The sequence below is a fragment of the Ammospiza nelsoni genome, chromosome 1 (genome assembly GCF_027579445.1).
Source record: "Ammospiza nelsoni isolate bAmmNel1 chromosome 1, bAmmNel1.pri, whole genome shotgun sequence".
Classification (NCBI taxonomy): Eukaryota; Metazoa; Chordata; class Aves; order Passeriformes; family Passerellidae; genus Ammospiza; species Ammospiza nelsoni.
Window position 1 is genome coordinate 9,494,274 of NC_080633.1, and position 23,512 is coordinate 9,517,785.

General features: G+C 40.2%; 1 protein-coding gene across 7 annotated transcripts in view; it reads left to right on the plus strand.

Annotated features, from left to right (window-relative positions):
* The window catches only part of DNAJB6 (DnaJ heat shock protein family (Hsp40) member B6), a 59,106-nt gene that overhangs the window by 19,169 nt on the left and 16,425 nt on the right, over positions 1 to 23,512 (plus strand). For 5 of the 7 annotated variants that reach the window (XM_059467571.1, XM_059467608.1, XM_059467580.1 and 2 more), the window contains exons 6-8: positions 5,877 to 6,011; positions 6,774 to 6,918; positions 8,360 to 8,430. In XM_059467571.1, coding sequence (XP_059323554.1) covers positions 5,877 to 6,011; positions 6,774 to 6,918; positions 8,360 to 8,430 — 351 coding nt within the window. Of the gene's footprint in view, positions 1 to 5,876; positions 6,012 to 6,773; positions 6,919 to 8,359; positions 8,431 to 9,262; positions 10,564 to 15,930; positions 16,134 to 23,512 lie in introns of those variants that run through there. The other 2 variants (XR_009418030.1, XM_059467617.1) reach the window with 2 other exon arrangements.

Genomic DNA, 23,512 nt, shown 5'->3' on the forward strand with positions numbered 1-23,512 from the left:
TCTTTTTGGTAATTAATCTTTTTGTTGATGTAAATTTGCTGCTTTTGGTGCAATTTCTGAAGTGCTCACAGATTTGCATGTGCATTCATTGCTTTGGTATGAATGTGCAGTTTTATTTTATAACCACCAGTCTTAGATCATAATTATCCACTGAATGGTCCATATCTCACTATGAATTTTTCAGAAATAACTTGATAGGTTCAAAGAGGGTTTTTGAAACACAGGAGTTGTCTCACCCAGACAGTATTATCAGACAGGAGTAGGTAGTGCTGTGGCTCCATGGCCAAACTAATACATAATTAGCCCTGCTGAAAGGAGGAGGCCTTACTTCAAATTTTTATGTGTATCTTAAAACTTTAATCTTTGTCTAATGTCCCATTAGATAGATTGAGAAACTGATTGATAGCATACTAGCCAAAGTTTGTCTTGGGAATCCCAGTCCAGTAGAGGTTGTTGGTCCCCAAGAAAATGTTTTGATTTGCTTTTCTTGGACAGGTAGCTGGTTAAATTGGTCAGAGCACAAATGCTGAATATCTTAAGGAGAGCAGGTCATAAGGAATGGAAGGTAATGGAAGTTGCCTCCATTTTTAAGGTGTGCCTGAACATTTGAGCATTCATTTGATAAGTATGAAATGCTGATTAGCGTACTCCAGCATCTCTGTAGTTACCATATAGATGGCATTCAAAGGTGATGTTTAGGTCTCCTTTTCTAAAAACCAGTGAATCCCAAGATCTCTGCTATAAATCACTAGAAGGACTTCCAAATGCTTCTTCTGTGATTTATTATATGAGTGGGACAAACATCTGTTTCACATCTAATTTATGGAAAGACCAAAGACAAATTTACAAAGATCATGCTGAAACATGAGGAACATGAAGCAACCATGCTTGGAACAACATCTTGGTGTCTCTCCTTAGTAAGGGGCATCAACAGTGTGCTTACTTTGTAAGGAAGAAAATATTTCCATGCAAAAGTGCTTACAGGTGGCCCCTCCAGTTCTCATAGTGTATTTTTTAGTGCCTGAGTGCTCTCTAGAGCTGTAGCATGAGGTTCTATGTGTGTTTACTGCAAATATGCATATTTGAAACTTTTTTCAGGTAGGATACAAGGTAGAAAACACCTACTCCAGGAATTCTGTTGTATTCTGGGTATTGTGTCTGTAAACATTGTTCAGCCCTGCATTTGAGAGTCTCTTCTGGCAGGATGTATAAAGCCATTACAGGATGCTTTTGATAGAAGGAAAGGACGGGGCAGGCAGCCTTTGCTTACTGCAACACTGCAGCCATGCTCAATGCCAGTGGGTTTGGCTGTGCCCTTCCATAGGGGCTGCACAGCATCCTTTATTCTGTTCCATTATCCTGTGTTGTGCCAGTGCCACCCTCCTGCATCTGCCACAGGAGCACTCAAAGTGCTTACAGGTGGCCCCTCCAGTTCTCATAGTGTATTTTTTAGTGCCTGAGTGCTCTCCAGAGCTGTAGCATGAGGTTCTATGTGTGTTTACTGCAAATATGCATATTTGAAACTTTTTTCAGGTAGGATACGAGGTAGAAAACACCTACTCCAGGAATTCTGTTGCCAGTGCCACCCTCCTGCATCTGCCACAGGAGCACTCAGCTCAGGGGCTGTGTTTTGGCAGAGCAGTGGTGGAGAATAAAGCAAAGAAGGTTCACTGGCTGGGGAGGTGCTGCAGTGAGTGAGGCCAGAGCAGTGGCCCTGCTTGGACAGGGTAATTCCCTTTGCACACTGTCCTGAGAGGATTATCAACATCTCTGACTGTGACAGTACATGCATGGGAGAGCATTTGCTGACAGCTCACCATTTATCTCAACACCTTTGATTTTTGGAGGTGAATGATGGCATTGCAGTGGAATGTGCCATCGTTCTGTGCCTGAAAGAATCCTCCTGTGCTGCCTGTGACCCTTGGGCACTTGTGCTGCTGCCTGTCTCATAACCAGCACAGTTGCTTTTACAGCCACACTGTGAACTCTAGCAAAGAGTTGATGTGGCTGAACTTGCTTTCATGTGGAGATGCTCTTTTCAGCAGATCAATTCCTGGTGCAGTTCCCCAAGCAGCAGCCAGGATGCAGGGGTCTTGGCAGTGGTGACTGCCATAGGAAATGTGACACTTGCAGTTTATCATGTATTGTAATTGCAGCTAATGCCTTAGATTGATATAATGAATTTTGAGTTTTAGCTGCATTGTGGACTGCTTCAAAGTGTGGGGTTTGACTCCTTCCCCCCCTCCCCTGTTGTGTGGTGCTTTCCTGCCCATTTTTTTTCTAATACATGAGTGTTTCCAGTGCTGAAAGAGATTAGCTCATGGGTGCAACAGAAAGTAACAACTCAGTGTTTTCTTTTGGATCAGTGAATTAGTACAACTTATTTGGTTCTATGATCACAAGGCAGGAAGGGAAAACAATCACATCTTTTAAGTAGTATTCTGCCATGAGCTGAAAGGGAAAAAAATCCTGTTTCTGTGTTACAGCTGGGGACCTCTCAGAGTGGAGATCACCACCTGCCTTATTTTGAGCTGCAGTGTGATATTTGTTACAGTAGTTGTTGCTATTTGACCTGTTTAGAGGTGAAATGCTTTTCTTGTGACTACAGAAAAGCAAGGTAATATTCCATGGTTTTCAGGGAGCAGGTTTAATGTTTTACCCAGAGGATCAAGACAGTTGTTGCATTTGAATTGGGAATGATTTTTCTAAAGAAATTAAATTTTCCTGAAAACATTACCTCCAATGCAGTTATTTTCAGACAGGTTTGTTAGTGTACAATCTTCTGTTGCCGGGGGTTCCAATCTCCACATTAACTTTTTGGCCTCTGTAACTTCTGTTTTACTACCTAGTTATAGCAAGAGTCCTGAAGTCCTTCATTTTGCCTGGTGTTCTGGTAATGGGCTACCATGAGTTCTTTGCTTAACCATTTCCCTTTTTCCAAAAAGTTTCATGTCATCTGCTGTTGTTGATAGATAAGAAGTCTTTCTCATTGACTTCCTTGAAGTTTCTCACCTTTTGTTCTCTCTTGATCTTTGCTGTTCTTACAGCACCACAAATTCTGCATTAGAAGTATACTCCAACATTTTTAGGGAAACTGAGTGTAATACTCTGTCCTCCCATAAGCTTCTGGTAATACCTAGATTATAATATACTGAATTTATCTCCAGACAGTGGTTGGTAATACTCTTAAGTATCACTGGTTTAACATTTTGATTTTCTGAAGCTTGGAAGTTGTATTTATATAGTATTTTCCCCTTTTTAGAAAGGCCATGACTTCTATTTTTGTATTTTTTTTCTTTTCTTTTTGCTGCTTAGTTTTCTTAATCTGATACACTGCTCACATTCAGTAAAAAATGGACTGGAAGTACCAAAGTGACTGTAGTAAGAGGAATCATTAAGAAAACCCCAACACCCTGCATTTGAACTGTTTGGAAAAGGCCTTTTTTGTGAAAAGGTTATCAGTTATCAGGGATGGAAAAGCTCTGCTAAAATAGACTTAGGGGGCTGAAATGTTACTATTTTGCTGAGTGATGCCATTAATCATCCTGATTTGGGGAGTAAAAGCATAAACAGGGTGAGTTTGCTATATTAATGTGTGTTTGTGGTAGATACAACAAATGATAGTGCAGCAGCCTCCTGCTGCCTTCTCTCTGTGTTCTTGGTATTTTTTTTCTTCTGCCTACTGTACTTGGCTGTCAGAATCATAAGGAGTAGTTTCTCTGACAAGTCCTGCCCCTTTTCCTGCCTCAGCATAATCCATCTTGCTGAGCATTCTGCAGTGCTTGCTGTGTCTCACTTGAGAGAATTACAGGAAGAGCTCTGGAGAATTGTTCCCAGGCTGCTGACAGCAATCACCTGGCGTCTGAACACGTGCTGATACCAAGTCTGACCTCTTCCTTTGCTGGGCAGGCTGATAAGGCATGGCCAGGTCTTGGTTAGGCTTTGGTGTGGCAATAATCCACTGAGCAGCTGGGTTGATATCAGGGATCTCTAGGAGAGTCCACGATCTTCCCTTAAATAACTTGCAGAATCTCTCTCACACTGTGAGAGATTAAAACCACAGAGCTTACATGATAGGTTGTTTTGTTTTTATTCAAACTCCAGGTAACGAGAAAATTTGGATTATAAATAGAAAGCTTAACAGTGGGAGTAGTACAGTGTATAGATCATTTGTGCACGTGAGTGAATGACCTTCATAACTAACCTATGAGTCATTCCTGTGAGAATAAATTGGGCTACAGAACAATTAACTGCTCTGCTTGTACTTGCTGGTTGATATGCTAGACTGACAAAACTGGCCTGTTTTAAGTATGGACATAGTGCTTGTTTTGGAAATGATAATAATTCCCATATTTCCATGCTTAAGTGTTGGTTGACTTCTATAAAGGTACTAATAAGTCATCTTTATATTGAGGAAAAATTGCTTTACATGGAAAAAAAGAAGCTACAAAACAAAAAATGTCTGAGGTAGAAAAAATCTTGCCACTTGCTTGCCAGTGTATGTGAGATAAATGTTAGGTCCTGTGTTGTTTTACTCAATAACTGTGGAGGTTGGGAGGGGGTAGGGTTTTTTTTAGCAGCTGCCCTTGTTCAGCATAAATACATTGTGACGTTTCATATTTAAGTAATTGCACAAAAACAGATGGTAACTTACATATTTTTATTATCATACTGATTACTTAATGATGTATAATGCATATTGTATTAACTTGGTGATTTATCATAAATCAGCTTGGATTTTTGTGGAGGTACCAGAAGTGGAACAAATACTGCATTTCTGACCTTCATGTTGTCAGCTGTAGTTCTGAACAGTCAGGCAGTCACAAGTCTTTCCTTGCTTTTATACCTCTATTGCTGCTATCACCAGGTTCTGCAGTTTTCATTAGAAGTTTATTCTGAACTTTCAATACTGAAGAACTTGGTAAAATCATGGGTGTTCCCAATAACACTCATTCTGGAAGAGTTGTGATTGATGAAGAGAGTAGTTCCTAAACTTTTCTGGTTTTAATGCAAGTATTATGTTTATTGACTTTTTGGTTTATGATTTCATTTCTTTTCTTTTGTTCTCTGTCTCAAAAGAATTAGAGAAAAGCAGTTTTCTGGTAATTCTAGTAAATAAAGACTGCTTGTATAGGTGCTGGTTGTACCCCATGGCCTGACACCTCCCCCATTTTTTTTTTTCCCTTTTTGGAAAGAGACTATTGTCTTCCTGGTGGGGATGGAACAATAGCTGTTCTCAATGACATAAGAGTGGAACTAGAATTTAAAATAACATTTTATCCATTACCCCCTTTCTCTATTTTTGCCCTCTCCCTCCTGCTTGGTACAGACTGAATGCCTCCTTGGGACACTGTGTGTAAACCTCCATGCTTTGCTGCTAAATGTGCAGCAGAATTCGTGTTTGGAGTATCTAATGTGGCAAGTGCTAAATTAAACACTTGGAACACTTTAGGGTTATGAGTCATCAATCCCTGGCTGCTGTTTTTAGATTTCAATAATTAATACAACCTACCTGGAAGTTACTTTTTAGATCATGGTGATCCACAATAAATCATGAATACAAAGAAGCTAGAAAGTTCAGGTACCTGAATGCTATATTTTTCATTAGGATTACTAGTTTTTAATGTTAAAACAGGTAAAATAAGAAAGTCAGCTACTTTATATATATAAAAATTATTTTTAGGTCCAGAAGCAAGCAGAATTTAGACCAGAAGGAGCATAGCAATTATTGGGGGAGTCTTAGTTCAGTAGCCTCAAATGTTTCAAAGGAAGAATCTTACCTGTTAACAATTTTTTAAAAAATAAATAATCCCTAATGATTAAATACAGAATCACTCAGTAATATTGACTCTTAAATGTTTTCTTCTGTTTTGTAGAAGACCCTTTTGAGGACTTCTTTGGTGGCAGGCGGGGTCAGAGGGGAAACAGAAGCAGAGGTGGTGGTGGATCATTTTTCTCTGCCTTTGGTGGATTCCCTGCTTTTGGAAGTGCTTTCTCTCCATTTGACACAGGTAAATATCATAACATTTAAGAATGAATGCAATTTTGGCTCACAAAGGATTGCAATACAACAAGCTGGCTTCTCCATTCAGGCAATTCTGTGACTAATTTTTTTTTTTTTTTTTAATTAAGATGGTGTCTGTAAGGTGTAAATGAAAATTAAGCCACTGTTAGAGTATTTGGGCTACCTGAAAGTTCATATAGAGTGAACAGATCTCTAACAAGTAGAACTTTGTTTTCTTTATTTTGGTGCTACAGTTTCTTCATGGCTTTAGAATTCTTTTGTTCTGTTTGCTTTCGGGGTGTGATGGCTTCAATTACAGGTCCTGAAAAACATGTGCCTAAACCCCGTGGTGCTGCTTAGAGTGCTGGGAGTCTGGGCATTGGTTGGGGTGCTGCTGATACAGGACTTGTTCTGTCTGCCAGCTTGGGGCATCCCAGCATCTGCACTAAAGCTGATGATCACATTCTTTAGGGTTGCTGGCTTTCCCCTGAGTGCAGTGTGGGTAAAGGTTGAATGCCTTTTCAGGGAGGAATTGGCATATGGTTTTTGGACAATGCTGTGCATTTGGAACTGGAACTGTGAGTCCGTATGAGAGAATGGATGGGGCTGGAGCCATGGTTTTATTCTCAGGCTGGTGTTAATGCCATCTAGTCACTGATGCTGTGTGATGAAACCAGCTGAAAGTAGGATGAAGTCTGAATGGATGGTAAATTTGGATCCCACAGCCATGCAAAATTACATTTTATTCAAATGCCTTCCTTTTCAATAGGTTTTACTTCATTTGGCTCCCTGGGACATGGAGGCCTTACTTCATCATTCTCCTCTACGTCATTTGGTGGCAGTGGAATGGGAAACTTCAAATCAGTATCAACCTCAACTAAAATAGTTAATGGCAGAAAAATTACTACAAAGAGGTAAGTGATGTAAATATATTTATATGAAACTATATGTAGAGATTAAAATACCTATAGTTACATTAATATAAATATATTGTATCTTTGCACACACACAAATAGTGATACATGTTTTTATGTTTTACTTTTGTTGTTATGTTCATCATATTACTTGGATTATTGGGTTCTCTGTCTCTTCTTGGCATTGTTGAGTTACTTAATGCTGTAGTTGGAGCTCTTTTAGGCTTCAGAACCTCCTGTGTAGGGCTGCACCTTTTATTCTAGAAATTGGGAAGAATTTTAGTTTTGCAGAAGTTATGAAAGAATTTTCTTGACTAGACTAGAAATTGGGAAGAATTTTAGTTTTGCAGATGTTATGAAAGAATTTTCTTGACTAGACTAGAAATTGGGAAGAATTTTAGTTTTGCAGATGTTATGAAAGAATTTTCTCTAGCATCTGCTTAGTGTGCTTTCCTAGGCAATGTTTGAGTGAAGTCTTTCTAGTAATTTTTTTCTGTCTGTTAAATGAAATAAGAAACTGAAGCCTGCTTTGGAGAAAAAATGCCTGTTTGTTGGAAAGTGAATTTTCAAGTTCTGTACACAGTGTTGTGCTTGTGATGGGCAAATCCTTGCATTTTGCAAACCCAAGTCTTAGTTAACTATAGAAAAACCTACATGGAATATTATAATCAATGTAGGAGTACTGAACAATTAAGTAATTTCATTACTTAATATAAAATTACAGAAAAGTGAAGGAGGATAAATTGTTTTTGTTTGTTAACTTGGGTCCCATACTTGTAAGTGCAAGGTTCTTCTATGAACTCCTGTACTGGAGAGCTCCTATCATCTTGACCACTTAATAACACAAACAGCCTCTGGATCACATGCTGGTGTGGTCATAATATTTTTCTGAGTGCATGCCAGAAAAATTGAAAACTCAAAAGCTGTTTAATAATCTCTCTTTTCAATCAGGGATACTTGAATTTTGTAACATGCAGGCTGGTCATAAAGTTGATGTATAGTAAGTCTACAGATTACTTGCTCTGATCAAATTAAAAATGGATTTTAGACTGTCTTGTGTACAAAATTGTGATTGGTCTAGAATAACACACATTTAACAAATGGGTAGGGCCTAAATGCAGTGTCAAGATTGTGCAGTTGATCTCTCAAGGCATTTAGGCCTAGATAACAGTGTGTAGTGAGAGCACAGCTGTGACAGTGTATGAGGTGGCAGCTGTAAGTGTGAACTCCACATCCTGGAGGATTCCAGCTTGCAGAAGGCAATTTTCCTGACTAAGCAGTGGGGAAATGAGCTGGGTGCTGGTGCCAGCTCCAGTGCTGGTAAATACCAAAGCTTGCCAAGTACAGTTGCATTAAGCAGGTGCTGCTCCCTTACAGTTTGTTATCTAAACCTGAGGTCTGGTGTGTGTTCAGAACTGCTCATGGTGTTTTTGTCCTGCAGGATTGTTGAGAATGGACATGAGAGAGTAGAAGTTGAAGAAGATGGCCAGTTAAGGTCGCTAACAATAAATGGTAAGGAGCAGCTGCTACGCTTGGATAACAAGTAATTCAACGCACGCATTTAACAGAAATTTTAAGCTCTAACAGCCACCATTTGAGGATTGACAGGAACATTTTTTGAAGATTTCAAACGAATTCAACTTTCTGTATATCCGTACTCAATCTTAAGTAGTATAAGTAGCTCACAGAAGCTCGTATTTGTCATAGACTTTTGAGTTAATCGTTGGGACCACATCAATTGGACCATTTTTTGTCCTTTAAATTGTTGTAAACTTCTGTATGCACTTTTCTTTTCTTATCTGTGATCAAGGTGAACCATGATCCTTCAGTAGTGCTAGGGCGAGATGTACACTAACACTAGCATGAATCTTGCTTTTTCCAATTTGAAATGTGAGCCAATTAGTAGTTCAAGTCTGCTGTGAAGTTAACAGTTCCAGGATAACCTTTTTAATAATTTCAACTTTTTTTTTTTTTAATGTTTAGTAGTGAACAATGTTAATACATTTCTGGTAATGCATTTCTGGTTTAAATAAATTAAGGATGTTTTCTAGTTGTGCATGAATGCAGACAACTTTAGTAAGTTTTGACAAATGTTTAAATGTGTAATGTAAGCAAAAGGTAAACAAAAGTGAAGCCAGTGAGCTGAGTCTTTTGTCATTTGCTAAAAAAAAATTCAAAATGAATAAATGCTGATGTTTGTGGTGCATTCTTTCATGAATGGCATTTGTAACCTTCCTGTGTCTGTGTGTGATTTGGGCAACTTGGGAAAATGGTGCTTTTTTTTTTTTTTCCCCTTACCATCTTTTTCTTCAATCTTAAGGATGAGGGCCTTTTTTCTTTGCAGATGTTTTCTTCAGTGTGACTGAAAACATTATTTTTAATTTAATTTCTAAACCTGTATTTGAAGCACCTATTTTTAAGAAGCATTCAGAGGCTGACTCTCTAACTCCATCTTTTGCCCTAATATGTAATTATTTTAAGTCTAGGCCGAAAGCAGTTCTGTTTTAAAAAGTTTTCTAAAGTTATTCTGAGATTTGCTTAAAAAGTAATCTGTAGTAAATATAAATATACATTTGATAAATGTATTTATTTGACATTTAATAATTACAAAAAGACTGAGAATTATGATTTTTTTTTCTGTTTTGAGAACAAGTAATTGCTTTGAAGATTTGGACAAAATTGTTAGGATTATGATATCTCACTCTTATTTTTAGTCCTCAACCAAAAATCAAAAGATGGATTAATACCCTTTGTCAAATTAATGGAGTGAAATAAAGTGTTCATTTGTAGCTAAGACCAGATTTTCAAAGTTTAGTGGAAGATGATTTGGTTTTGGTGTGTCACAGAGAAAGCATGCAGGTAACTAATGGTGTATGTTAACACCTGCCAGGTTCTGGATAGTTCCATGCATAGATCATGGATGTGCAGCTTTCATCTGTGCACCAGCTGTGAACATCTGGCCTGCACAAAACTCTTCAGGGTGGCTTAGTGGTTTAAAAAAAGGAAAAAAAAAAAAAAAAAAAAGCATGGTGTTTTCAAATGATCACCTAATGCCTTCTTGCTGAACACCATCTGCTTTGTACTAACAAATGTGTTGATTATTAAATACATTGAAAAGATATGCTCTTGTTTTTGATGCAGGAAAACCATTTCAACTTAAGCCAAACCAAGCTAACAAACTGCTACAACAGAATTTGTATTTGCAGTTAAGTTAGTATATTGTACTTTTGTCCCTCTACCATTAATACTAATTTGATAGAACTGAAAAAAAATAACATGTAGAAGAAAAAATAAATATATATATTGGTTTTGGGACTAAAGCAGTTATATACCTTTTCAAGTTCTTTGCAGAGTTCCTGTCACTTCAGTGTTGTGTTTTTGATGTAGAAGCACAAACTTAGTTTAGAACTAAACAGTGTTTTCTTGTTAATGCTGTTTTTTCCCCCCTCCCCATGTATGTTACTTCTTGATCCAGATAACTAAACATGACATTTATTTCAAAATTTGGCTTTGTTGTGATGTCTTGAGTTATTAAAAATGTTAATTTATATTTATAGGATGCAGTGTGCTCCTTTAAATTATGTAAATTGTAAAAAGTGCTTTAAAATTGATTAACCAAGTTAAATAAAATTAGGACAATCTGGAGTTGAGTTTGAATGCCTTCCTCTGGATACCCATAGATTTTATATTAAAGTGCCAAACTTTGCCTTCTAGTTTTATTCCAAGTTATCTTTAACATTTCAATTGCCTTGCTCAGGTTAGGAACACAGGGTATCAGATTTGTACCCACAAGTTTATCTTCTTACCTAGGAAAGTGTGATCCCTCTCACAGTGTTACACACCAACAGGTCACACCAGGGTTCTGAAGTGAATTTTTTAACACTAAATGTGCTCAGGATCCAGTTTTTTGGATAGTCTCTGTTCTGCCTTCAGATCCCTGAAGCTGCTTGTCAGAGGTGGCCAAAATGCAGCATTGAAGTGGCAGTGCTGCATTTCCTTGGTAGAAACTGGCAAAACACAGGGAATGAGTCAGCAGAAGGCAGAATTTGGCAGCAGATTCCTGCAGGAGTGAGATACCCACACACCAGGATTTCCATGGGCTGGTAGTTGAACTGGATGTGTGGTCTTCATCCAAATATATCATTGGACCAGCAATTCCAGTTCCAGGCTTAAAAAATTGTCATTGTTCACTTGACCTAAACCTAACGGTCTCCATTTCTTTCAGTGTTTTTTGAAATAATGTCACATCCAACATTTTTTAATGCAACTTCTTGCATTCAGCTCCCTTTTTAAACCACAAAATAAACTCACATTCCATGTTTTATTCAGAATTTTTTTGTTGAATTTAGTTGTTTTCTCCTGAAAACCCACTTGTTAGGTTGCTTTGAAAAAAATTTAATGTTGTTCCTTTCTAATCCATAATTTGCATAGATGTACAAAACCTGTTTATTAGAAGTGATAGATCATCAAGGGCAGCACATTTCCTTACACTTCAATTTTGGCCAAAATAATACAAAATAATTAACAACAGAAAAAGTTCCCGATAGCAAATGCTAAGTACAAATATACAGTGGGATGAGGTAGCTTTCAAAACCAGGTGCTATTGGATTAAAAGTGCCATCTTTTCATACATGAGGGATTAGTTTTGAATTTTTAGGGACACCATCCCATTTAAATTAAGCTTCCTGGAAAAACAGTGGTTTGGAAAAACCAAGATGGAGTTTTTGAACCTGCTAAGTCATTTAGTCCTTCATGCTCTGCTTCAAAGTTCATTGGTGGATACAAGAACTTTGTGATGCTTTCTCCTGGTGCACCCTCTTTGCAGTCCCTCATGCATGGCAGTAATCCCAGTGCAGCACACTAACCCCAGTTTCTCTAGAGATTGCATGGCACCTGCCCCTTCCACTTGGCTTTCCTGAAGGAGTTTGGGATTTTGTGTTGGAATGCTTCACACTGTTCAGTGGCTGCACTCCTGCAGGGCTCAGTTCTCACAAGACCTTCTCTGCTGGGGATCAGAGGGCTTGGTTGGTGCTGGAGGTGACAGAGCTGCTCTGCAGAGAGTGTGTGCGTAGCATTTGTCAGGTGGATCCTGTATCAACTTGTGAATAATTGATGAGCTGAGTTAGAATGCTGAAAACAAGATTGTAAAAGATTTAAAAACCCATCATCTCTAAGCCCAGAGGGTTTGTATCTCTTCTCAGTGCTTGTGTTTGGTTATCCTGTTTCCTTGACTCCTTCAGTGTTTTGGCATTAGGTGTAACTGGAGATTTGTCTTTTGTACTGAGCTGTTCAGACCCTCTGTGGGATAGTCCAGTGATAAAGTTAGATTTTAGTTTTTATTTTTGGAAATGTGAGTTCCTGAATCTGCTTCTGTTCTGTTTGAGCAGTGAGCTCCTTTGCCTGAGTTTAATCTGTGGCTGTAACAGGATAGTGCTTCTGAAGATGGTTGTGCTGCATAATGAATGCTACAGCTGTTTGATGCTTGTGGTCAGAGAACCTTTGAAAAAAGGGCCTAGTACCTATAATACTTGTTAACCTTTTTGTGGAAGTGTTTCTTAGTATTTTTTGAAAATGTGCCTCTTTGGTTGTGATTTTTGGATGTTCTGGTTATTAAGGCTTATTTTTAAGTCATGGTATTCTCATGGGCTAGTGGCAATATGGACATCAGTAATCTGGCAGTCAGCAGTAACCAAACTTTGAAACTTTCTCTTTTTTAACAGAAGAAAGTCTGTTAGCACTGTCTGCTCCCTCAGGGCTTGTTTAGTTTACGATTGAGCTATGACCACAGACTTGATTTGCCTCAACAAAGACAGTTTGGGTTTTCTTGTTATTGTTTGTCTTAAAGTGGTCGTTGTGGTACAGAACTTCTTACCTTCCACCTGAAATGCTGAAATGGTCCTTACATTGCACCAGGGCTGGAATGAAGAATGTTGGCTTTGTTAGTGTTACAAACTGTACCTTTGAATTTGTAATTCTAGTGGATTTCCTACTTGGTTTTGAAAAATATATCTTGGCTAGAGTTGGTTGTTGAGTGAAGTGCACTCCTGAAAGGTTAAAGCTGAAGATGGTTGGTTCATTCTCTGCTATATAGGTCATGCATTCACAAAATAGTAAACCTTATGTTTGAGATGCTGCTGTCAGATTAAAAAAAATCACGAAAGAATGAAAATCCTGTGATGATCAGAGCCATAACCATGAACCTCTGCAAGCTGTGCTGATTTAAACTCACTGAAACTTCTCTGAATACTCTGTTGTGGCAGACTCAGTGCTGCATTAGGTGTTATCTCACTTACAACAGCTGGTAGAAAGTTAATCAAAACCCCACATGAGTACTTTATGCTCTGTCATGCTGCTGTGGCCAAAAGATAGGAGGAGTTTGGAGGTGATAGTGCCCATGCCTGAAAGCTGGGCTGTCCTGGTGTGAGGTAGATTGCACTGATGGCCTGACTGCTAATTGCCTTCTGAAAGAATAAAGGAAGACTTTCAGATGTTGTCAGATTCAAAATGCTGTGGTGGGGATTAAAGTATGTTTAATTGAGAAGATAAGTAAAATATTATATCAGAAGGACACGATTAAATAAAATTCTCTTTAGTTTCTCTGGCTTTTACAATGAAATTAACTTTGCAGCATATTGAGTTAATTTTAAACTCACTAAAAAGAGGTAATTTTTGAACCTGACTTAAAACTGACAGTCAAGAAAAAATATTTTTAGAGGCTTCTGGTAATAACTTAAAATTTGGCTTTGGCCCATAGCTTATCTTTACCTCTGAATCTCAAATGAGGGCTTGTCTAGCTCTTCTTTGCAATGCAACCAACTTCAAGTGAATTTCATAAAAATATAAACAAACAAAACTCTGTACCTTCTAGTTTACCAGCAGTGAAAGTAAAGCTGAATCCTTTCATTCACCTGAATGTTAGAGAGATGAAATAGTAACACCTCATTTGGAAAAGCTCACGTGAGCTTGCTGCTCTGTTACAGGACATTGAGAAAGCTTCAGTTCCTCCTTTTTGAAGTTAAAAGTCAAATTTGACATTTCCTGCATTGTTTCTTAATTGTGAATTTATTTAAGTTACTGGAATGAGAGAGCCTGGTGACTGGCCAGAGTATTCATGTTGAAGAACACAGATTAGTGATGGCCAGAAAAGAGAATTACTTGGCTGTGTCTGTAACGGAGTTGCTCGAAGGTGTTACTAAACCAGCTGAAAATGCAAAGCAGTAGCTCTGGAATCTTCTGTCTTGGTTCCAGTCACAAGCTTGATTGAATTGTGATGCAGGAGGGGAATTTACCTCCCAATAATAAAAAAAGTCATAAGGCTGCAGAGGCTTTGAGACATCTGATAGAGAAACTGGGCAGCCTCATCCATCTTTTGGTTTCCCTCCAGAAATACATGTCAAGCCTGTGTTAATCTTTGTAACTGATATATAGAGTAAGATTAACTTGCTAATTCATCACACATTTGCATAACTGTCACCATAGCACCTCTGGCAAAGTTTTCTCCTAGACATGTAGTTGGAGGCTGCCTTTTACTCTTCACAGAAACTAAATCTGCATTTGTCATCCTGTTGTGATATTTGTCATACTCAGCAATGGAAATACTGTGCTTTGCTTTTGTGTAAAAGCATTCTGCAGTATCAGTCACTGTCATTCTCCTTCCAGGGGGAGCTAGACTGTGGATGTTTTAAAATTGGTTTGAACTTCTCTGTGTAAGTATTTCTGAAGGAAAATGGAGAAAACTCACTTTTTCTGGCCAAGGCTAGAGGACAAGGTCTTCTGTCTCCTGAGGACTTTGGCCAGGCTTTGTGTAATATCACTGCCTCTTGTGAGAAGGTGCTTTGGTGCTTTGAGTTACTTGGGCATCTGCTGTTGAGTATTCACTCAGACACCCCTGAGAATTTCTCTGCTAATCTCGTTTCTTACTGCTGGGTGCCTGTGGAAATACAGGCAGGTCCTTATCACCAAATGTACTGCACTTGGATAATGAAAGGGCATTATTCATCTCTTCTACACCAGGTGGGAGCTGGCTGTCCAGGAGAGCAGTAGAGAGCTAGAAATTCACTTGGAGCTATTTTGGCTGTATCTGGTCCTGCCTGCAAGCAGGAGTAGCATTCACAAGCCTCCTGCCCTTGGTTTTTGACTGAGCTCCTGAGTTATTGCAAAGAGGTGGAAGATTTTCCTTTTGGGGACATTCACCTTGAGAGTTAGGACAACCACCAAGATGTTTCTTTTATTAAACACCTCTAGTGCTCCTTCTGTCTTTTCTGGGATTGGATGGTGTACCCCTGAGAAGATGAGTCTTAAGGTCCTTGAAACCAGTAAGGGAGAAGCAGGAAAACAATGTAGCTTGTTTTGTGCTGTTGACATAAATTTCAAGGACTTTTCTCCTCATTTGGCTTTTGCCTTTCTCATCAGGAAAACACGATCACGAGTTATCACAGTGAATGCAGAAGTGGTGGGTGTTTGTCTGTGTCTCCTCCTCCAGTGAACCCTGCCTGTTCTCTGGCTGCCCAGGCTCAGCCCTGCTCTGGAGGCTGTTCCCCTGCCAGCACAAGCAAGGGAGCTGCTTCTGCAGCCTGAGGATGCTGTGCCAAATTCCACTTTGATTCTAAAAAATGTGTACAACAGTTAGAAAAAACTGAGCATATCAAAGGTCGCCTTGTTTGGAAGAAGAGTATAAATATTTGTATCAGGCTAGACAAATTCAAATGAGAAGATAAACACACATTTTTAACACATGGATGATTAACTGTTGGAAGAAGCTGCCAAGAGCAGTAGTTTCTCTGGCTTTCATGTCTTAAAGACCAGCTTTCTGAAAAATATCTCCTAGTGAGAAGGGATTGCTTGGGCTTTACAGAGAAGTAGTGGAAGCTCTGGGAGCCTGGGGCGCAGAGTGAGATGCCCCTTGGAGCACAGCGCTCCTTCCAGCCCCCCTCCATGGGCTGTACTTGGCTCCTGCCCTCCTGGTGGGCTGACATTGATGCACAGGTCATGTTCCCTTACTGTGGTTTTCAGGCTGGGGGATGATTCTGTGATGTGGGGGCTGCTTTGTCTCTTGGGAGGTGCTGAGGAAGCCGGGGAGCTGGGAAGAGAGAGAGGAGCCAACACCACGTGCACCTGGGGCAGCCTGATGACTATTGCCCTAAAGCATCCAGTTTGGGATGTGTAGGTGCCAAGAGTGGACTTCGTGTGGGAGAAGACATCCTGGATCTGTTCAGGTAAGTGGCTTTATTGTTGTGGATGAATTGGATGTTAAGTGAGGAGGAGGAGGAGGAAGGAGGAGGAGGAACCAGGGCAGGTCAGTGATGACTGTGCCAGGGAGTTAGATTTGGAATTTGCAATACAATGAATTTGCAATACTTGTGTATGTCCTGTCTTTTCACCAGCTACTGGCTGCACACCTTGAGGCAGCCTAATTCCAGCTCCTCAGTTGAAGATCAGGATGTCTCTTGTTAATCTGTGTAATGATACAGCAGAGATCCACATTTCAGAGTAAACTGTTCATTTTCTTGAATGCTGGCAATGTTTTAATGATCTAAAGTTTTTTGTTTTTACTGTGTGTTAAATCTCAAGTGGGTAACAATACATGTGTTTTGAATTTTAAGTGACTGTGATGAAAAGAGCTGGCTTTTTGTTAATGGAATCACCTTTGGTATTGTGCTCAATGCCTAAAACTGCATTGTGTCAGACAGATATTTCTACAGAGTAGCCAGGGAAGTGTCCTATAGGGCTGTGTGTGAAAAACCTCTCTGTGGGTGATACTTTGGGTTTTGTATGTACCCAGAGCTGCATTTGTTAGGTTCATTTCTAAGGAGGACTTGAGGAAAGGCAACTTCCTAGAATTAAAATTCATCAGCATTTGGGTCACATAAGGAACAAACAAGTTTGTAACAAAACTGAAAGGTAAGCTATTTTGTGGTAAAATCCTGGTATCTCTTGAAGTCCTCCCAAATTTTCTGGGAAAGGTATCCTGCTTGAAGAGCACTGCAACTCCAGAATGTTACTCTTCAATGGTCAAATGAACCATATTTTGAGATGTAAATATTCAGGCCTGAAAATAGCCCTTGTGCAGTCTCCTTTCTGAGCAAGTAATAAAAAGTGTAAGACTTTTTCCAGTCACCAGCATGGCCAGAGCCAGCTGTAGTGACACAAGGAATCTTGTTAATGGAAAAGCAAACAAGTGTACGTGCTGTACTGCTCTGCCTTCTTCTGGCCTAAAAGGAGGCTCAGACAAAAACATTTCTGTAGTTTGCAAAGTGTGTAGCCAGTGCACACCTTGAATGTTTGTTAGCAGTAAACAGCTTCTAAACTGTTAAAAATTGTTTAAAGCAACTGTTTTTAAATGTACCAGAACTGGAACTTGTCGAAGCAAAACAATTCCATCAATTTTATCTGTATTTTCCAAGGACCTTCAAAGATTTGAGTTGTATTCTGTGTAGAACCTTTTCCAGAGATGGAAAATGCAGTTTTGTTTACTGTACAAATCAAGTCCTCTGTTAGTCACTGCCTGGTCTTTGGAGACTAAACACCCTTTTGAGAAGCAGATAGAAAATTACAAGTAGATGATTGGTTTTTACCACTGTTAAATAAAAAGAAAATTATGTGTACTTTACTATGCATATTCATATTTTAGAGGTGTTACGTATCAATGTCAGCTGCTCCTATATAGTATCTAAATTGGAGGATCTATTGCTATTGACCTACTTTTGATCTATATTGAAAGTATTAGCCTGAAAGAATGGGAAGAAAATCTGTTTGGTTAAAGGTTGAAAGAAAGTAATTTGTCCTGAAGCTTTCTCATGGCAGTTTTGTAGCCATTAATAATTTATTTATTAATAGCTATAACTCTGTCTCGAAAAGTGTCATAGAACAGAAAGTGACTTTTAAGTGGCTTCTAATGCAGTGACTAATTGAGAAGATGCTTCTTGTAATCACTCCTCAAACCAAGAAACTCAGCTCAGGGAAATAAAACATTTTTCTGAGAAGACACAGGTGTTCAAACCTCCCTGCTCTTCTTGATCAACCAAGTTGAGAACATAACATTAACTGATTACTCTTACGTGGTTTCCACTCTTCCCCCTCCTCTAGCACTTGCTCTGGGATCACATGTGTGGTTTTGCCCTCGAAATGTTTATAGAAGGTGATGACTCCATCCCTGGTAACCCTTTTTGTGGAATAAATCACAAAGCCAAGTGCATGCCCGTGCTGCTCTGTTCAGGGGAGGTGCTTGCTGCCCTGCACAGAATAGTTTCCAGTAGTGGAAAGTTCTTTTATGAGAGCTGTTTGTGGGGGGGAATTTTGCCTTGCGCCTCCCAGCTCCTCCTGAAACCAGAAACGAGCCCTTGGTTCATGCTGGGCTCTAGATTCAGATTGCTGTTGTGTTTTCTGGGTGTGGTGGCAAAATTACCCAAATTGTCAGTGTCTCTGCTGTTGGGTTTGGGCCTGGAAGGGGCTCAGAGCCAAGCTGGCAACTTGGAGTGCAGCTTTCATGGAGGTTAGATGATAGATCCTTAACAGAGGTCAAAGCCTCTTGGGTTTTCTATTTTTGTGACTATTCTGGCTAATCTTTTAAAATCTAGGTCCTCTAGATTTTCAGTTAAAACTGGAGTACAGGTGGACACTCAGGTCTTAACTGAACTGTCATCAGTGTCTATTTATTGCTGTCACAACAGTGTGGTTTTATTTGTTGATTTATTTTCAATTGAATTCAGTGCTTTGAAGGCTTTTGCAAACAGATTCCATCTCCTGGAAGGCAACTTTGCTGCCCTTTTGGCTCCAATTCTGTTTCCAGTCCACTATTCAGTCTTGTCTAAGCAACTTTCTCCTTAGAAAAACAGTTCATGATTCTTTTATTTAGTATTTTTAAATATTACTGTAAATGGAGATTGTTTCTGTAGAGATACCAGGCTGTATCCAATACCAGCAGTTCAAGCAAGGTCAGAATTTCAATTGGAAAGTGACAAAGTGTTCTCAAATGTGCAAAATCTGGGGCTATTTCTGTCAGTCACTGACTTGCATGATACCAAATGTAGGTGAACATCAGCCTTACCTGTTGTGGATCTGTTCCAGAGTTGCTCTCTCTGTCACGGTGCTGTCTGCAGGACATTTCAGCCCTGCAAAGGGACCCACCCTGGGTCACAAGGCTGAGCAGAAATGCTTTTGTGTAAATTGAGTTTGACACCTTCACACTCAGTAAAGCTCTTGGCAAATGTTTCTGAGAAGATTCTGAGTTTGCTGATGTTCAGGGAGGAGGTGGAGCAGCTTTGCTGGATGCTGCACTTTGAGCTGCTACAAAATTGTAGTTACACAGCTCAAACCACAGCAGCTTTGATACTTGTTTTTATAGTTTTTCAAATATTTATACCATGATATGTCGATCCCACTGACAAATAGTCACTCAAACATTCTTCCATAAAGCTTTCAGTGCCATTACAGAATTACAGGAGATGAGGGTACATCTTTATGCTGGGTGATTTTGAGCAGAAGCTGGTTATGGCAACTTCAGGTGTTGAGTTGTGCAGTTTTGGTGGGTGCAGCCCTCCCCAGGTGACATCCACATCTCCACAAGAACCAGTGGGCTCTGCAGAGTGCATTCCACCCTTCTGGAATGTGGAGCACTCCAGCCTCGCTGCCATTATGGAAAGTTCTTAAATACTGGAGCCCCCTTTTTTACTTTGGCCCCAGAGATTGTGGTTGCTCCTGTCCTTGGTGCTTCATCCCACAGCTCTGGAGGTGTGTGAGAAGAGGAGAAGGTGGGATGGTGCCACTGCAGCCTCACAGAACGGGAGCAGCCCTGGGGTGGCTTTCTTGGAAGGTTCATGGCCTTGCTGGGTGCACCCAGAGGTACCAATGCCACTCTTCAAACTCTCCTCTTTCCAAAACTCACAAAGCTCTCTTGGTGAAATCTTGTCTGCTCCCCCTGGATCTCTGCAGAAGGAATGTATAAACTGATGATTCTGTTTCCAGGCACAAAAGAGAATTGTAAGTATTGTTAGTGTTGGGTGGTAGTCATGTTCCTGGTTGGTGTTTGGGTTTTTTTCAGTTGAGAAAATCTTCATTTCTGTGCTCTGTTTATTGGTTGTTTGGGTCAGAAGTTCATTTTGAGAAGCATACATGGAACAATTTTTTTTACAGTACATGAAACAATATTTTTATCTGTTTAAATACCTGCATGTATATGTGTGTATACATTGCATTTATAAACATTGTTATTGATAGGATTTGAAAAATGATATTTCTAAACTGTGGTGGGTTTAAGGCATAGATCTTGACTATGGGTGGGAAAGAAGAATGTTTGGAAACTTTTGAGATGGATTGGAGATGCCAAACAACACAAGTTGGTGAAGCCTGGGAGGCTCTTCTAAGGCCAGTTGTACAGGTTTCATAATTAAATATAGTATTCATCAAAACTACCATTGAGTGTCAACTTGAAACACTATTTTTTAAAAAAATTCAGGCTTGTCATTTTTATATCAAAAGTGGAACAGCAGCTAACAACTTAGTGTTCCTGTCATTGGGAACTGGGTTTTGTGGCAAAAGTTCATGAAGTACTTTGAAACCTCCTGAGCCTCAGAAGAGAAGTCCTGTTACTGTGAGCATATGATGCTTTCAGGGTCATTTAAAAGATGATGGTCTCTGGAGCTCTGTAAATCAGGGATGTGTGCTCACACTGGAAGATGGGATTTGCTTGCTGTAGTCATACAGGGATAGATGGATGAGGAATAAATTGCATGTTGGGGGTATAATTGGAGAGGGCAGGTATCTCTTATTTTTTTGTAATTAATACGTGCAACCCTTAGTGTCAGAGCCACAGTGTCATATTTAAACCTCGGGGTAGAAGGGAGAATTTTTTTCAAGTGATGAACCTGAAAGGATGAGACCTTGCAAAGGGAGTGTGGACAGTGCAATATGAAACGTGGGGCTGCACTCACTGTCTCGTGTCTGTGATATTTCAACAGCACTAATAGCCATCTGATGAAAGTATAAACTCAGTGATTTTGTGCTTTTGCCAAATTACTATGGAAGTGTTGACAAAACAGCTGGGGAAGTCATTTATCACATTTTTCTGAAGTCACTCATGAGATTCTTTTCTTTTTAAATTTAACTGCATGGCTTTTTCTTGATGTATCTTTTTTTTCTTTTACGGTAATCTGGGTTTGCTGTGCATTAAGGTTTTGAAGACAGGCTTAAAGCTGATAATCAATGGAAAAATATGTAACACAGCTGTACAATTTGCAAATTAGGGCATGCTCAGAACTGTTCTGAAGTTGCTCCTTTAGTGAGGGCCACTAATGGGAATATAAGATGACGTCTTGACACTTCAACTCATTAGTTTTTAAGAGTTATAAAGATCTGTTGCAAAAGTAGAAGAGTACTTTTCCTCTGCTTTTGCTGTTTGAAGAGCTTTTTAATTAGAAGCCAATTTTGCTTGACCTGGTGGTGGAAACTCCTAGAAGGGCTGAAGACAAGAAGCAAAGTTTTGTCTTTGGGGGCAGTGAAGGAGCTGTTTCATGTGGAACTTGGAGGTTCTGGAGAACAAATGTGAGAGATGTGAAGGTCCAAGGGGCTCTGCTTGGGCACAGGGGCAGAGGAAACACTGGTGGGAGGCACCTCATGTCTGGGTGCACCATGGAGGACCTGGCAGGGCTGCATGCAGTTGCACTGTGGAATTTTTATTTCTTTGTTTTCCTCTAGTAATGAATATTAAGTTTCGTTATGAGAACTGGTTTCTTTTTTTTTTTTTTTTTCCTCAGTAGGATTTTGGTTTGCACTTCAAATACAATTTCAAAGTGAAACTTGGGCTGCGAGGCTTCCTCATGGCAGAGATGAAACCCACGGGTATTTTTGTCTGAGGTCGAAGTAGAGCTGAGATAAAAAACCCCTCTTTGTTTCAGGACAGTTTGAGTTGGAAGGGATCTTAAAGTTCAGCCAGTTCTGATCCCCTGCCGTGGGCAGGGACACCTTCCACCATCCCAGGGTGCTCAGAGCCCTGTGCAACCTGCCTTGAACACTGCCAGGGATGGGGCATCCACAGCTTTTCTGGGCAACCTGTGCCAGGGCCTCACCACCCCCAGAGTAAAGATTTGTTCCAAATATCTAATCCAAACCTGCCCCTTTCAATGGTTTAAAGCCATGTCCCCCTTGTCCCACTGTCTGCCCTTGCAGTATCAAACCAAATCAAAGAACTTGATGTCAGTGATACAATTCTGGAGGAAGAGGAGCCATGTAAGAGACAGAGGTACAGTGTTCTGAAATCCGCCTCAGCCATGAGTTGTGTTGGAGAGAGAAACCCCAAGAGCAGGAGCCCCTGGTACAGGATGTTAAAGGGGTTTGGGCACTTCATTGTAGTGCTGTGCAATGAGACTTGCAGGAAACTGGGGTAGACCTCTGACATGACCCTGAAGAGTGTAGAAAATATAATCTTTTAAGTAATCTTGATTGCTGTTTAAAAATCAGGTCCATTTGGTCAAGCTCTGAGCTTGAAATCTTGCTAATTTGTATTTATATATGTCAAGCTGTGCAGCTCATTCCTCATTCTTTGCTTCCTTTCAAAATTCATGCAGAATTGAATAAAAGGCCCCTGCTTGATAAAGTCTTTTAAAATTAATAAAATTCCCTTTGAGCATGCAAATTGGGTTATCTCTCTGCTTGCTGGAAACGTGAGGATTCATGTTGTTACCTCCTGCCATTTGCATTTCCAACATCCCAGATCTTTAAGATGAGAGCAACTGGATTATCCATATGGATGCCCCTGGTGTGCTTTAACAGAAGGAAAATAGCTGCAGAAAGCTGGGTGTGCTCAGCCTGTGCCTTCTCTCCTGCTTCAGAAACAATGCAGGACCAGTTCATTGGGCTTTCAAAGGTTCTGGTGAGGAAGTTTTGGCAGGAGGAGGTAACTCCAGGCTCTCCCAGCAGCTCCCTCTCTTTGGGCCAGGCTCCAGAGCTCCTGGTCCAACAGGAGTGGCTGCAGCCATTGATCCCTGATGGCCACCATGGGGAACAGCATGACCACATTTCCTTCCAAAGCAGCACTGTTGGTGTGTGCTGAAAACTCACTTTATTTTACCAGTTTGTTGCAGACTGGGGAATCTTTGTGGTGAAATGAGGCTTGAGTAGCTTGTGATGTGCTGGGAATGCAGGATTCATGTTGGTACACGCTGAGCTGGGTGCAGGATATCATGGGGTTCTTGGGTGTGGGTGGGGTGGCAGGTGAAATCCACCTAAAGAAAAAAAGGAAAATCTAAAGTTGCAACTGTCTAAGGGAGCTGCTGCAGGGCAGGGAGGGTGAGAGAACCAGTGTGGGGCTTTCCCTGCTCTGGTCTGTGCCACAGCTGGGCAGCAGCAGTGGGAGCTGGCACTGGAGATGAATAGGAGGGCAGAAATGAAAGGAGCAGGTCCATTGCCAGCTGTTAAAGCCAGGAGGGCAGAGGGTGGCTCTGAGCATGGAGCAGAAATCTGCACTGAGCCCTGCCCTTTCCTGGGCACTGGAGGTGCTGCAGCCAGGCCTCTCCAGCACAGAAATAGCACTCCATCAGCCTGTTCCTTTTCCCAAATCCCACACCCTTGTTTTTCCAGCACTTCCCAGGACTTTGCCACC